The 14,890-nt window shown below is 37.2% G+C and overlaps 1 protein-coding gene across 2 annotated transcripts in view; it reads right to left on the bottom strand.

Moving 5' to 3' along the window:
* Nucleotides 1–14,890, bottom strand: part of LOC150076465 (uncharacterized) — a 215,988-nt gene that overhangs the window by 68,067 nt on the left and 133,031 nt on the right. For both annotated transcript variants that reach the window (XM_090387007.1, XM_090387006.1), the window contains exons 4-5: nt 8,693–8,926; nt 513–606 (exon numbers count right to left, since the gene is read on the bottom strand). In XM_090387007.1, the coding sequence (XP_090243133.1) occupies nt 513–606; nt 8,693–8,926 (328 nt within the window). The remainder of the gene's footprint in view (nt 1–512; nt 607–8,692; nt 8,927–14,890) is intronic.

Here is a 14,890-nt window from a genome sequence, read left to right as displayed (position 1 = left end):
TGTGATCAATTCATTAAGGAAAATAAGTAAAAAATCAGCACCATTTTTTGAAAAATTTTGAATTTAGCAACAGTCAGTTTTACTCTTTTTTTTTTTTAACAAAAAAATGGGAAAAAAAACTGAGCTATGATGCAATAGAGAAGAGGAATCAAAATGGGGGGGGGGGGTGTAAAGTCTCCATCATAAATCTACGAGTTAGGCATGCATATGAACAGTAAGGCAACACTTTTACATCTAAATATGGAATAAAACAAACAGATATCTATATTTATGAATAGACACTGTGAGAACAAATAAAATATATTGGCAAAATACAATATGATACTGCTCATATTTTATAAAGATGATAAACAATCTCATCAGTCAAAAAATGAGTCATAATTTAATTTCATTTCATTTGAATATGTAGCAGTTTTGCTTTCTGTCCATTAAGTTGTAAACACAAAAAACTGGAATTAATTTTCTTGATGTTATATGGGTTTGAGAAACAGACAAAACACTAATGCACTTACCTCTTTCTCTAGCACAAGCAATATGGTACTGCTCTATACATCCTTTATTCCAACATCCTAATGTTGCTCCATTCAGTTTACACTTTGAGCATATCTGTAAGAATTAAATGTCACAGATTCTAATTTTTGTTATGACAAGAAAAGTACTTCAGGATAAGCAGAAACTTAATACTATTTTTCTAAAAATTAAAATAACTATAAGAAAAAAATAAAATAAAGTGGAGATGTGAAAGTTCAGTTAATAATTGGCAATCTGTACTAAAGCAAATTATAGGCAGCTAATGTAACAGAGCAAAATATTTTGAAAAATGTTTCCAGACCAGTGCAATTTCGTTGAGAACATAAACACAAGTTTTTTGATACGACCTCCTCTGGGAAAAAAACAGACAAAAATTCAGATGTCTGTAATTTTAAGAGTGTATTGCAGATATTCTCACTTGAGTAAATGCACTCCAAATTGCCAGATGCCAAAAAGAAACAAGTTTTGGTTAGGTGACTATGGAAGCCATTCTAAAGTGCTGATTACCTCTGCCTAGTTTCCTTATAGTCACTGCTGGTTAGGCAGCACAACCTGTGAACAGACACAAAAACAAATGATTTACAGTGAAACATTTCATAAGACATGGACCAGGGTTTCTTCATATATCTTCCCAATAAATTACACCATTAATTTTAGCAGTCACATACAAAACCAGGTTTCAATTTAGCTATTAACAGTAAAGTAATGTCTCAAAAGGAAAATGGTTGTAATAATGTTTTAATCACTTCAGAAGATGGCACAATGCTAGTTCAAAATCATTACAGTTGATTTCTTTCTCAAAGCCAATTTCAGCTATCATCCCCTTGGCACAGACACCTCAAGATAATCCCATGCCACCAACTAGGAGTACTGCTGCTAAGCTGCATTTTCAATTTGCAAGAATGAGTTTTACATATAAGGGGCATCTCAAAAGTTCATGGCCTGAGTATGAAAGGGTAATGTTACAGTGGTAAAAATTTCTGTACTTAATGTATACACTTCAAATAGTAACCCACCAATTTTCATGAAGTTTTTATAATTTCTTTTTATAATTATAGGTCAACAAAGTTGTGTAAACGAGGAAAGACGAACAAAATCAGTTCACCATGCAGTCATCCAATATTAAGGAAAAAAAGGGGACCAATCCAAAAGGCAGTTCATGAAGATATGGTTACAACATTGAGGGAGGATACCCCTTCCTATTCCATGGTTAAGAAGTGGGCAGCAGAATTTAAATGAGGGATGGAGAGCCTGGAAGATGACCAACACCCATCACTGCAGAAGTAGTTGACAGTGTGTACACAATCTAGTGATGAATGATCAATGGCCGACAGTTCGGTACATTTCCAGCTTCTTGGACATCCCATCTGAACTTGTGTACCACATAAGAGGTTCTTGTCATGATAAAGGTGTCAGCATGATGGGTCCGAAAGTTTTGACGGCAGATCAAAAATGCACAAGACTTGTCAAGAGAACGTTTGCACCATTTTCAAGTAGATCCAGCAAATTTCCTTGGACAAGATGAATGTCCATCACTTTCAGCCAGAGACTGAGCAGTCCAACAGTGGAAACACAGTTCTTCTTGCTCTCCAAAGAAAACAAAGTAGATTTCTTCTGCTGGCATCAGTTTTTTGGAATGCTGATGGAGTGTTGCTAGTGTATCTCCTTCAGAAAGGCCAGACAAATGCTGAGGGAAAACTCAAAGGAGTCTTGTCCTAACAGGACAATGCACCTGCTCACTAGCATGTCAAATGCCATGGCTGCACTGCATGAGTGTGGTTTCGAAACCTTGGACCACCCTCCATATTCAACAGTTCTATCACCATTGGTCTCTCACCTGTTTCCAAATTTGAAAAAATACCTGGCTGCCCAAGAGAAAACTTTCTTTGCAGATGGAATCAACACACTGCACCATCGGTGGAAAAAGTGTATTGGCTCCAAAGCGGACTATGCTGAAAAGTAATATGTCACCAGCCTCCTCATATTAACCCTTTATACTTGGCCCAAGTATAAAGGGTTATTTCAAATGCTCCTAATATATTAAATTTCTAAAAATGTTTATTATTATTATTTTTCTTTTTCAAATCAGTATTCTCAAAACATGTGTGGATAGTTTTGCTACCTGTATGCCCTTGTTTTGACATCTATGTAAAATGAACCATTTATGGGATTTGAAAAAAAAAAAAAAAAAAAAAAAATCTGTTTCAGCTCGTTCTTCACTCCAGATTCGTTTAAAAAATCTTATTATCTTAAAGTTTGTGCAAGAAGTAGTTAACTATATGGTTACTTCCTATATACTCTTTTACTTGTACATTCAAGTAAATGCACAGTCCAGTAAATGTCCAGGAGAAGAAAGTTGCATCCACCATGGAAATCCACAGCAGAATTGGACAGGTGGCCACTGCGTTCGCCTCGCTCAAATGGTGTCTGTGGAAGAGGACCAACATTTCCACAAAGACTAAAATCCGACTCTTCCGGACTTTGATCCTGCCCATTCTTCTTTACGGATCGGAAACATGGATTTGTCTCAAGTTAGATTTGAACAAACTTGAGGTATTCCAAATGTGATGCCTGCGGCAGATCTTGGGCATCTCTCTTCGTGACCGCATCACTAATGATACCATCCGCGCCAGATGCCAACAGCAACCAACCATTGCCGACCAAATCCAGAAGCGAAGGCTTAGATGGTTTGGCCACGTATGTAGAATGGGCACGAACAGAATACCATCCAGACTCCTTTGGAGACAACGACCCACCCAATGGAGCATCCAACGGACCGCGCCTAGGAAAACGTGGGCCAAGCAAGTGGAAAATGACTTGAAGAGCCGACGTCTCGACCTTAACCAGGCCAGGACTGACGCCATTGATCGTAAGGTATGGAAGAACATCACAGAGCAAGTCCGAAACCCTGCGGCACCTACAGCAGCATACTGGTTGTGTGGCCAACCGCCTCCCCCAGCTGCCAGCTAAGGACCAAAGAAGAAGAAGAAGACTTGTACATTCATCAGTAATACCAGTTTAGCTGTCTGCCTTTCATTATCTTACATTTTGTTGGTTCAATGGACAATATATTACGTAACAAATAAACTAAAAATCTGTGCTTGTTTGTGACACTGCAGAAATGGGTATCTTCTCTGAAGTCTACGGTCATGATCCTGTACCTGAGAAGGACATGGCAAAACATGTGACATAACAAGACAACAACAATTTGAAAGAGTATGTCATGTCTTTCAACTCAGTGTGAATGAGTAAATGAAAGGCAGAAGGTGCTTTATTTTGCTGTCTCATCCAAAATGAATAATGAAAAGCTCGTAGTACACATTAGAGAACAAAAAAAATCGCAACACTTTTTTTTACATTAAAACTATAGTTAATACAGTAACAACCATCCCTATCGTTTTATGTAATTTAAAGCCTAATTTATTTATTCAAATGAATATAAAAATGCGACAAACTTAAAACAATATTTCTGTTAAATAGTTTGTTTAATAATTATGTTGAACAACACACTTAGAACAATGCATATTTATGCATCTATAAATAATTTTTATAATAAATAATGAACTATGCCATTCAACAGAACTATACCAAATAATTAATCAGCTTTGAATATCTAAAGCAGCTTGTTATGCAATGCCACCTTGCTGTAATGTGTAGATAAATTTTTCTCAACCTTTTTCAGATATAGACCATTTTACATTTGAAGTAGAAGTCACAGACCATGAAAAAATATTAGATTACATCCGAATGATTGCATCAGAACTCAATATGGACAAGAACAAGTAGCTAAATTTTAAGTGAAAATCCAGACTTTGAGCATTTTAATTACTTGCAATGAAAGGTGGCTCTTTCAGTACGACCCATAAACTAGAAGTCAGTGAGTGCACTCGAGGAACACAATCACCCAGACAAAAAAAAAAAAAAAAGTCAAGAAAGTCAAAATCAAAAATGACAACTATGCATCTTGTTTTCTTTGTTATTAAAGGAATTATTATGGCTGAATATGTCACACCAAAACAGACTGTCAATCAATCATACTACATTGAAGTTCTGAAAAGGCTGCATGAAAAAAAAATTACAGGAAGAGACCTGAATCGCAGAAGGATCATGGAATGCTCCGGCACATAATGCACTCTCTCTCTCTCCCTTTGTTGATATTTTTATAAAGCACATTTCTGAAGATTACGCCCATAAAACAAAAACAATTTGCATTTTGTGCATCTAATTATAAATGGGTAGTAAACTCTATCTTATTGTATTTGTGATAATACAGATAACTAGAATTCTGTGGGTTTTTACATTACGGTATTATGGTGAAATGAGTTCCCCTTCACTGAAATCTTCAATCATATAAAAAACATAAATAAATTTTCAGAATCTTCTCTTCATTCCTATTTACTTATTACAATGGTGAATGGAAAGGGACCAATGAAAAGTGCAAGTGCTGGCAGTGTAGGAAACAAAATAAAATTGATTTAGAAATGAAAATGATTAAGAAGTACGAAGCAGGACAAATTTTATCTATTGCACAGAATTAGATTACTGCTGCTTCAACAGTGAATACCATTTTAAAGGACGGTGCGCGTATAAAAGAACACGTTAAAGGATCAATGCATTTAAGATCAACAATGATCACAAAAAGCGTTCAGATGTTTATCGAAGATGGAAAAGCTATTAATAATATGGATGGAAAATCAGATTCAGAAGCAAGTGCCCCTGAGTCCAATGACCATTCAAGAAAAAGCAAGAAGTATTAATGAAGGTATTAAGGATAAGTACGGCGAACCCCAAGCCAAGTTCGTGGCAAGCAATGGGCGGTTTAATAGGTTCAAGCATCATGATGGTTTCCAAAACATTAAAGTATGCGGTGAAGTCGCCATTGCAGATTCTGCAGCTGCAGAGAAATTTTGTGATGTGTTGGAAAAAACCCCTTCTAAATCTCCACGGCCCTCAACTTCCGCAGTACCGTGCTTATCAGCTGGAGAGTTAATTATGGCAACGATGCTCGAAAGGTAAAACTTGCTGATGTTATGCCTGTCTCCTCTCTCTTTTTGTAATTTTAAAATTTTTAAATTTTTATACACTTCTGTAATTTTTCCTGAGCAATGAGATAAAAAAATTGAATAAATAATTTTATTTACATGTCGTCGAACATTTCTTTTTTGATTCAATCAAATCCAGCATGCATAGTTGCGAGCGCTGCGTAAGCATTTAGGGAAATTCCGACTTACGTAAAATTCGATTAATGTAGGGTTCTGCGGAACACAATCCTTACGCAAGTCAGGGAGTGGCTGTACATAGTGGATTTTAAATCTGGCTGAAACTCCAGCACTGATGAAGAGGTAAAATTCCCTCCCTCACTCTGGTGGTTTACACCTCTTCATTAGTGCTCTGACGTTGCATCACTTCTAATTTCACATCAATTATTCTTGTTTATACTCCAGCACAACCACCAGGTCAGTAGAGTTTACAATAAATCAATCAATACAAATTATTAATCGTATTTAGCAAGTCATGGGCTCGAACCCCGGTTCACTCAAAGAGTGTGTGCTACCGCACTTGTGCTCCTGACCACTCAGCTACGTCAGGAACTCAACTCACAATCAAAAATAAAAAAATATTGAGAATGTCTTAGGTGGTGATAACAAGATGCAACTGTTTTGAATGGATCTTACATTACCAGAAACCTAAAAACAAATATTAATTGAAATTTGCACTCAGTTGATAAGCCTGTTATAAAGTGAACTGAATTTTTTTATATACAAGGTGTGGCTACAAATAACGAAACCACTGCAATAAAATACATATAATGAAATAATTCGTAGTTAATGCTATTTTCATTTTGCTTTTTTTTTCCCCTTTAATCATGAACAATAAAATTTAATAATATTTCCTAGATGCATTTACTTTGAGAGTAGTATTTCAGTGGAACATTAGAAAAGATTGCTGTGTTGTTAATTCAAATGTGTCATGTCATTTGTGTGGAATGGCCTTTAATCGACAAGTTGGAAATTTCCTGAAATTCAAAAGTCCTCAGGTTCGTGGCACGTTACTTAAAATTACAGTAACTTCACTGTTTTTATAAAATAAATTTCAGTTTTATTACTGTATGGCCACCAACCTGAAGTATTTACAACTTTATCTCAACAATAGCCAATTAAACGTACGGGCTCTGAGGTGTACTTATGTATATGCTTCAAGGTCATTTCAGAGAATGTCCATTTCTGTACTCACAAGCAATTGTAGACAGTTTATAATAGATAGTAGCAAGAAAATAGCTTTGAAAATCGGAATTAAAATTTGTACCGGATAGTTTCAGTTGTCCGATTTCAGCATTCAAAAGCTGAAACTGAAATTCTCTGGAATTCAGAACTAGAAGTTTGACAAAATAGAATTACTTGATAAATTTATGTAGAAAATATTATAACATCAAATAAATAAAAATAACAAGATTATTTATTTTTTAATTGTTTTTTGTTAATCATGATTTAATTTTTGACAATAATTTCAATGTAATGGGGCCAATCAAGTGAATCAAGGAATAATGTATTTAGACATGCTTCAACCTTGCTGCTAACAAGTATTGCTGGCGGTAATTCATCTGCAACAAAATTTCCAGACCCACATTTATTAACATTTTTTCATTAGTCTGGTTAACAGAATGAACTGCACTTATTTCAGTAAGACTATGTACTGAGTTGGCTTTACATTAGCAACCCCCCCCCCACAGGAATGGACTGATCTGTGATTCTGATGAAGGCTCAAAGTTGGAAACGGCTAAGCTAAGATTGTAGTTTGCATGTGGCAATCAGGTTTTGAGAGAGAGAGAGAGAGAGAGAGAGAGAGATTAATAATGGGTTGGCACAGATCTTTCTGACTTCGAACATAGACTGATTTTGAGGGCAAGATGTGCAGGTGCCAGTATCTTGACAATAGCCAACACGGTTACGTGCACCCATTCTGTGGTATCACAAGTCTACCGTATCTGGCTCAACACCAGTCAAACAATGTGTTAAGTCAGACACTGGTCAAAAAAATCAGCCAAAGATCACTTTGGAACAGCCACATGTGGTTGACAGATACAGGGGAATGGTCATGTATCTGATCACATAAGACAGCAGCAACGCGGCACAGTGGCCCAGCTAAACCACATGAACTATGGACTGGATAGCTTATACAGATTATTGCAGATGACCATCACAGATACCCATGATTATTGTGAGACACATGAAACTGCACCTTGCATAGGCACGTCAGCACCAACACTAGAATACCGACGTGGATATTTGTTGCCTGGTTTTTGGTTTGGTTTGGATTTTATTGACGCATTAGAAACTAAGGCTATAATGCGCCAAGACCAGGTAATATATAAAAATTTAAGCTCTCAGTGACCTAATTAGTGTTGCCTGGTCTGATGAATCCTGTTTCTAGCTCTCACACTGATGGGCATACCTGCATTTGGAGAAATGGATCCTCTGATTGCTGTTATTCGATGGGAATACCTACCTTTCTATCACCACCAAACCAAATACATCCCTTCATGATGATAGTGTATCCAGACAACTTTGGTGTCCATCAACAAGACATCATGCAATGCTACAAGGCCCCAGCAGACTGCTAATTCGTTTCAGGAATGTGACAATGCATTCTGCCAAATTCACCCAATCTCAACCCAATTAAAAATTTTTGGGAATACTGGAAAAGGAACTACTTTGCAGATTTGATGATAAGATGGCTATATTATGAGCAAAAGATGGCCCACAAAATATTAGGTAAGCATTGCTAATGCAAAGCCAACTGAGTGTATGTTTTATTATAATTAGAATGCTGTGAATTTTTAATTTAATCTTAATGTTGAAAGCCTTGAAGGTGGAGCTGAGATCTAAATAAATTCATCCACACCCAAGCTAATGCACTGCTTCTGAACAAATATTAGCTGCTATCATAAGATATCCCATCTTCTTGTGTGTGTGTGTTTGTGTGTGTGTGTGTGTGTGTGTGTGTGTGTGTGTGTGTGTGTGTGAGAGAGAGAGAGAGAGAGAGAGAGAGAGAGATGCTCTTTTGGTTGCAACTCCAGTGGGTTTCATAGCTTCACTATAAAATATTCCATTAATAACAATTATGCAATGATATATTTAATAACATTAATTAAAGAATTCACCTTATCCAAGGATTCCTTTATAGCTTCTTCCAGTCCATTCATTTTTCCTCCCATTAAATACACACCATGGGACCATACTGCACATTCTTCATGAATCCAAACCTCTCTCCCACTAAGCAAACCAGTTGCATTACTACAAGACACTGTTAATGACACATCTTTATTATCAGACAGTCCAGGTTGAAGTGGCTCTGGAACAGGTGCTGACTGCAAAGGAACAGCAGCTTTTTTTCCCTATTTAAATTCAATATTTTGTTATTATTTTTTCTTTCAAAAATATCATACAGTATTGAGGTAACTTTCTATGTTACTAAAAGCAGCTTTATATAAATACACACAAGTCTTTACATAAATATACATAAACCTCTGTTTTAAATTATGTTTTAAAAAAAAAATGTGGTGCACATGCCAAGCACATGCATGCAGTAGATGGTTATGTGAAACATCCTTTACACTTTTAGGTATTTTGATTTGTATATACTGTATTTTCCGGCTTATAAGACACACAGGCATACAAGACGCATCCTAGTTTTGGCCACATATTTTGGAAAAAATAATAACCCTTCTATTATCCTTCGATACTGTTTACGGTAAAACTAAGAAGCAATCTTTTACTGACTGATGTAAACAAATATGGCGACATGGCGTGATACGGGACATAATCGGGGGTAGGTATTAAAAATAAATTAAATGGAGTTACATTTATTTTTTAAAATTTTTTTTATTAAATGGACTTACAACATGGAGTTTTTATTCAATTCATAAAACACAAGAAATTTTTAAAAATATTTATTTGTTCTAAAGTATGAAATGTCTGACATTTTTTTTTTTTTTTTTTTTTTTATGAAAACCCCTAACACGAAAGGTATCAAAACCTATAGTACTTAGTACCGTGCATGGGTTGAAGGAGAAATATAGGGGGAAGGGGATAAAGGAAACTTTGCTCTAGAGACTAAACATGGGTTTCACCACTTCAAGCCTCCAATAAGCAAAGTGTGGTATCCTTAAACCCTAAAAAGCCGTTACTGAAATCATCATAATATTCAATGTCACCATTGTCCATAACGGGGTGTCCTGAAATTTATAAAAAAATTGGTAAAGAAAATAATAATAATAAAATTAAATATAGTAATATATTTTTCTCAAAATAATGGTATACGCTTTGGTAAATGTTCAACCAATAATGAAATGTTTGTTTCTGAAAAAAGCTGACAGAAGTAACGTAATAGAAATTCTTACTCACCTAAGACAAATATGGGCGTCACTTTCTCTTTGTAAAAGACGGTTGGAATTGAAAAATCCTGATCCAGTCTAATTAGCCCGCCATACCATAAAAGCGCAAGATCATAGAGGAATACCATAAAAGCGCGAGATCATATTATAGAGGAAGCAAACACATGGGAAAATGAAACAAGTTTTTACTTACGTCTGTGAGATTCATATCACACAGATTTCAACAAATTTTCCACGAAAAATAGATTACTGGTATGTATTGTTGCCATAGATTGTAACCACTGATAATTGTTAAAGATATATTTCAACAGATAAATCTTAAGTAAAATTGGTGTGAATTTCAAAGGAGGGAAGTTTTCAGAACTCAGTTTACCAGCGCTGCATCATCGAAAATGCATTGCCGGTAGTCTTTAGGCCTAATCTGACATTGATCAGAGAACTGAGAGTGATATGGTGATTTTCCGAGTATTTCTTCGCGAAAAAAACCGCATCTTATAAGCCGGAAAATACGGTATTGATTACAAAATAAAAGAGCTTTTTGTATTGTAAATGCTTTATTGATCATTCACAAATTTCCATAATTTCAGCTGGAAGTCAGAATATAATGGATTTACGATAACTAAAATAAGAGATGTATATTTTATGTAAACATTTCTTTAACAGCGCTGCATCTTGAATCGAGTATGGTAGCAAAGTGAAATGAGGCCAATTATATTCTGCATGTCACTGTTAGGCGAAATATAGACAATCGTTGTATCACTAGGCCACTGGGTAACAAGCACTCCACTATATATATATATCAGCAATGGACCGAATATTGCCTGTCGAACCAGTTGTTTGTCGATAGATGACATCTAAGTATGGCATGACAATGTGTGTCCTTGTCTACCTTGTTGTGATATATTGCGACTAGAGCTGTCCATTTGGTTTCATGCTTGAATTGAACCACATGATGTCTGGGATGCTGACACACTCGTTACTGTCCAACCAAGTCTCAGACGGCAGCAAGATTTGGCATTGCTGAGTAAGTGTCGATGAGGTCGGCATGGTGTGCCCATAGGCTTTGACAGTTGAGTGAGAGAACTGAGAGTTCCTATAGTGAATGAATTCGAGCAAGCTGTCATGTCATATTTGTAGCTGATTAGTTACAGGTCCAGCAAACTCACTTTGTAGATCGATGGTGGATGTAGAATTTCTTGTTGCCGATTGGCAAGACAACTAAGTCCACCACTGATGCCAGTTATGCACGACAGAGTGACATAAACCAACTGCTGTTCATGCCCTTTTCACACTTGTAAAACACTGTATTGAAAGTGCCGCCTTATGACTTGTTTATCGTCATTGCACAAGCAGGTATGAGAGGAAAGCAATTTCTTTTGGCACAGATTGTGCGGTTGTTCAGCGATATAATCGCAGTTCGTCTTACAGGTAGCACGGCTGCAGGATTAATGTCATTTTCTTGCATGCATCTCATCACCTTCTTGAGAGCTAACTTTCCAATCTTAGGCAAGGCCACAATCATTGTATTCAAATTTGGATAATTTACTCATAGCACTGTTAGTGAGCCCATCAGTAACGACCACGTTAGTAGTGATGACATACGGCTTTCCGATGACCAGTAGTAGCTTGTAGGGTAATCCACCAGTGTCGATAACCGACATTTTATGGAGTTTCTGGTAAATGTGTGCTTCTTACTCTGCATTCATGCAACCCACAAAGATGTATTGCGTGAATGATTTCATTTTCTCCTCTGTGGCACTGAGGGTCGTGTGGTTGTACTCGTTGATGGAATTATTTTGCAAGTAGAGTCGCATACAATGTGGGCAGAAGCGATCAGCTTCCTCCTGAGCGAAGAAATGCGACTTGATAAGTTCTTGCTCATTATGATCTAATTTAGCACTTTTCCCGATTCTGGTTAACACAGACAAGAACGTGACATTCGCCTGATGACTTGATCGAGCTCACAGTATCTGAGGCCATGTTAGGGAGTGGGGCTGGCAATAAGCTGCTTTATCTGTTTATTGATCAGATCACCCAAAACGGAGGCAGCTGATGTAAATCCCCGATTAGCAACATGCCCTGCTCGCTGAAGCTAGTTTCAACATTTCCAGTTTTCTGTTTTAGTCTCTCATCCATTTGCAATAATAGCTCGGCACTGATCATACTGACTTCATTAAACAGTGATCTGTATTGTGCGACTTCCATTGACAGATTTCTCGAAGTAGATATCTCGAGGGCAGTGTGCAGGATGGTTCCGTCTATCGCAATGGCAGCCTTACCAGTTGAAGTGCATGTAATGTAGGCATTACAATACCCATCTGTATTACTGAAGTTGTTTATTTCCATCAAGAGGTGAATCACAAACATTTTCAACCAGCTGGGCCAGTCGAGAATATCTGAATCAGTTTGCGATTGGGAGATAACTGACATCAAATCACATGCATGGGTAGAATCTTTTGCTTGTCATTGGCCACGCTCATTTTCATAAAAGTTCTCATCGATCATTAAGTTTTTGCATTTCTATGCAATTGTGCAGAGTTGGTTGAGCATGGCAAGCTTTAGATCCTCATTCATCTTGCTGTATGGATGACTGTAAAAGTGTCGAAAGAGGTCTTCTCGCAGTTGTGTAACAAGGCTATCCAGGTCATTACTGCATGCTTCGCCAGAGTCGGCATAGCCATTGTGTCGACACACTACCTTACAAATTTCCATCGTTGTTTTGCGAATGTCCATGTCAGATTCATACAATTTACGCTGTTCTAGTATGAGCTCTTCATTGTCATCGTAGATCTTGACACATGCCATCTCTGACAGTATGTCCATAGTTTCAATAGCATATTAAGCGTGGATACTGTTGTTTCTCGCAGATCCCATTAATGCTGCAGGTGTAATTTTTACGACAAAGTATGGGAGAGTTACATGATCCAAGTGGTGTGGTCTCCTCTCTTATTTATCAAGCCAATTCTCTTTTCACATCACACGGATCCTCTGCAAGGTTCTCCTCATTCATCTCTTCGTTGGACTTCCTCACTCTGTCGCTTGATTGACGTAGCAAGTACCAGGTGTACTTCCTACACCAGACGGCTTCTTGCCTCGTCATCTTGATGCTGTTGGGCATGTTGATGGACGATTTTCCCGTGATTTTGACAATGTGGAACTCTGGGTGCTCATTCATGATCGCAATGATCTGTCACTGTAAATTGCCGATTTCTCGGTTTGCCTTGTTCATGTACTCAACGACGTATGTAGTGCAAGAGTATTCCTCTGTAATGAATTGGATGTCTGTGTTTGATTTCAAAATGTTACAGACGAATGGGTTGAATGGACTGTGCCACTTCTCACTCGGTTTATGTTTGAAAAAATAGTTTGGACCGATTTATGCCAGCTCTCAAGCACATCCATGTAACAGTCATAGGATTGGTAGTAACATCTTTTCTAGAATTTTAAGGAGAGTGGATGAGGTTACAATTGGTCTGAAATCCTAATCTGAAATAGTGCTTGCTTGCTTCTTTGGTATTGGCCTTACCAGGTATTTGTTCCATTGTTCAGGGAAGACTGTTAGACAATACTGCATTGTATATGCTCAGCAATAGATTTATTAGATGAGGACTGATGGTAAAATGTGACACTGAGTCATAGCCTGCAGATAGAGGGAGTTTATGGCATCTCTTAGCTGCTTCCTGTTGATTTGGATGGATGTGAGCTCTTGGGCTGGGATGAACTCCATCAGCAAATTGAAATGATCACTGTAAGATAGCTCACATGACTGGAACCTGGCAATGTCATCCATCCAGTTGGTTGGTTGTAGGTGAGGGGAAAATTCAGAGTTACTTGTTTTTTTTTTTGGTAGTTGTTGGCGCATCGGCTTCTGTGGCCATAACGTCCCAAGGTTTTTGCAGTACTTTCATCCAAGCCCGAGGCGGGATTTGAACGCGCAACCTTTGGGTTGCCAGGCAGGCACTTTACCCACCCGGCTAGCCCGGTCGGCAGAGTTATTTGTCTGGGGCAGCAATTTACCCGTTCAGATGTTAGCATCAGTAAAACACTTAATTGCAGTGGTTTTTTTGTTGGCTAAAGATACCTTACACTACACATGAGATTGGATTTGGTCTTGGATGGTACCTGAAGTCTTCCCTGGCCAAGAAGAATTTGTTTGGCTTTGAAGTGATTAGAAAAGTTGGGATCCATCGTGCTCGATTCCTAGGCAAAATCAGAATTGTTTTTGGCAACAGCATATAGACCAGGGGTGGGGAACCTGATGCCTTAAGGCCACATGCAGCCTTTTGGAGTACCAGTTCCGGCCTTTTGTCTATTTCTCTCAAATGCAAAATCCACCTTTTATTTCATGACATAACCATAAACTCAAAATATTTTCAATGTAAATTTTATCTATTCTCCTTATATAAATTAGTTTACATTTATGCCATTACCAAGAGAAACATAAAAGCCATAAAAATATTGGATAGATCCCTTAGAGGTAGAGGACAAAATAAAAAAGTGAAGATATAAAATTATTTATATCGATAACCATGTAATTAGCGTCACAGGCCTGAGAGCGTCTTAAGAAAGAACTATAACATGTTAAGGAAAATGTATGTATTGAATAAAATGCATGCATTGCCTTTTCTAGTTAAGGAAAATAATAATGAATTATATATTAAAGTAAATACAACAGAATAAAGCATTTATTCTAATTCACTAATCTTTACAGAATATTATTGTTTCCCATATAGATGATATGGCATCACTTCCACTTGAAACTGAACTTCATTTGGCAATGCTGCCTTTCTTATCAGCGATGACTCATCTCGCTGACTGCTATCAGTATCAGTTGATATTCCAGTCATTCTCCCCAGTGCCATCAGTTTCCAGTGCTTGTTTATTTAAAACTGAATCTTCAATCAATCTATTTCATTTTTAATTTTTACTAGTAACCCAGTTGTGTCAAGAAATAAGAAACGAGCA

The sequence above is a fragment of the Mastigoproctus giganteus genome, chromosome 13, assembly GCF_048544385.1.
Source record: "Mastigoproctus giganteus isolate SK-2022 chromosome 13, ASM4854438v1, whole genome shotgun sequence".
Taxonomy (NCBI): domain Eukaryota; kingdom Metazoa; phylum Arthropoda; class Arachnida; order Uropygi; family Thelyphonidae; genus Mastigoproctus; species Mastigoproctus giganteus.
This window is presented reverse-complemented; position numbering and strand designations above follow the sequence as displayed.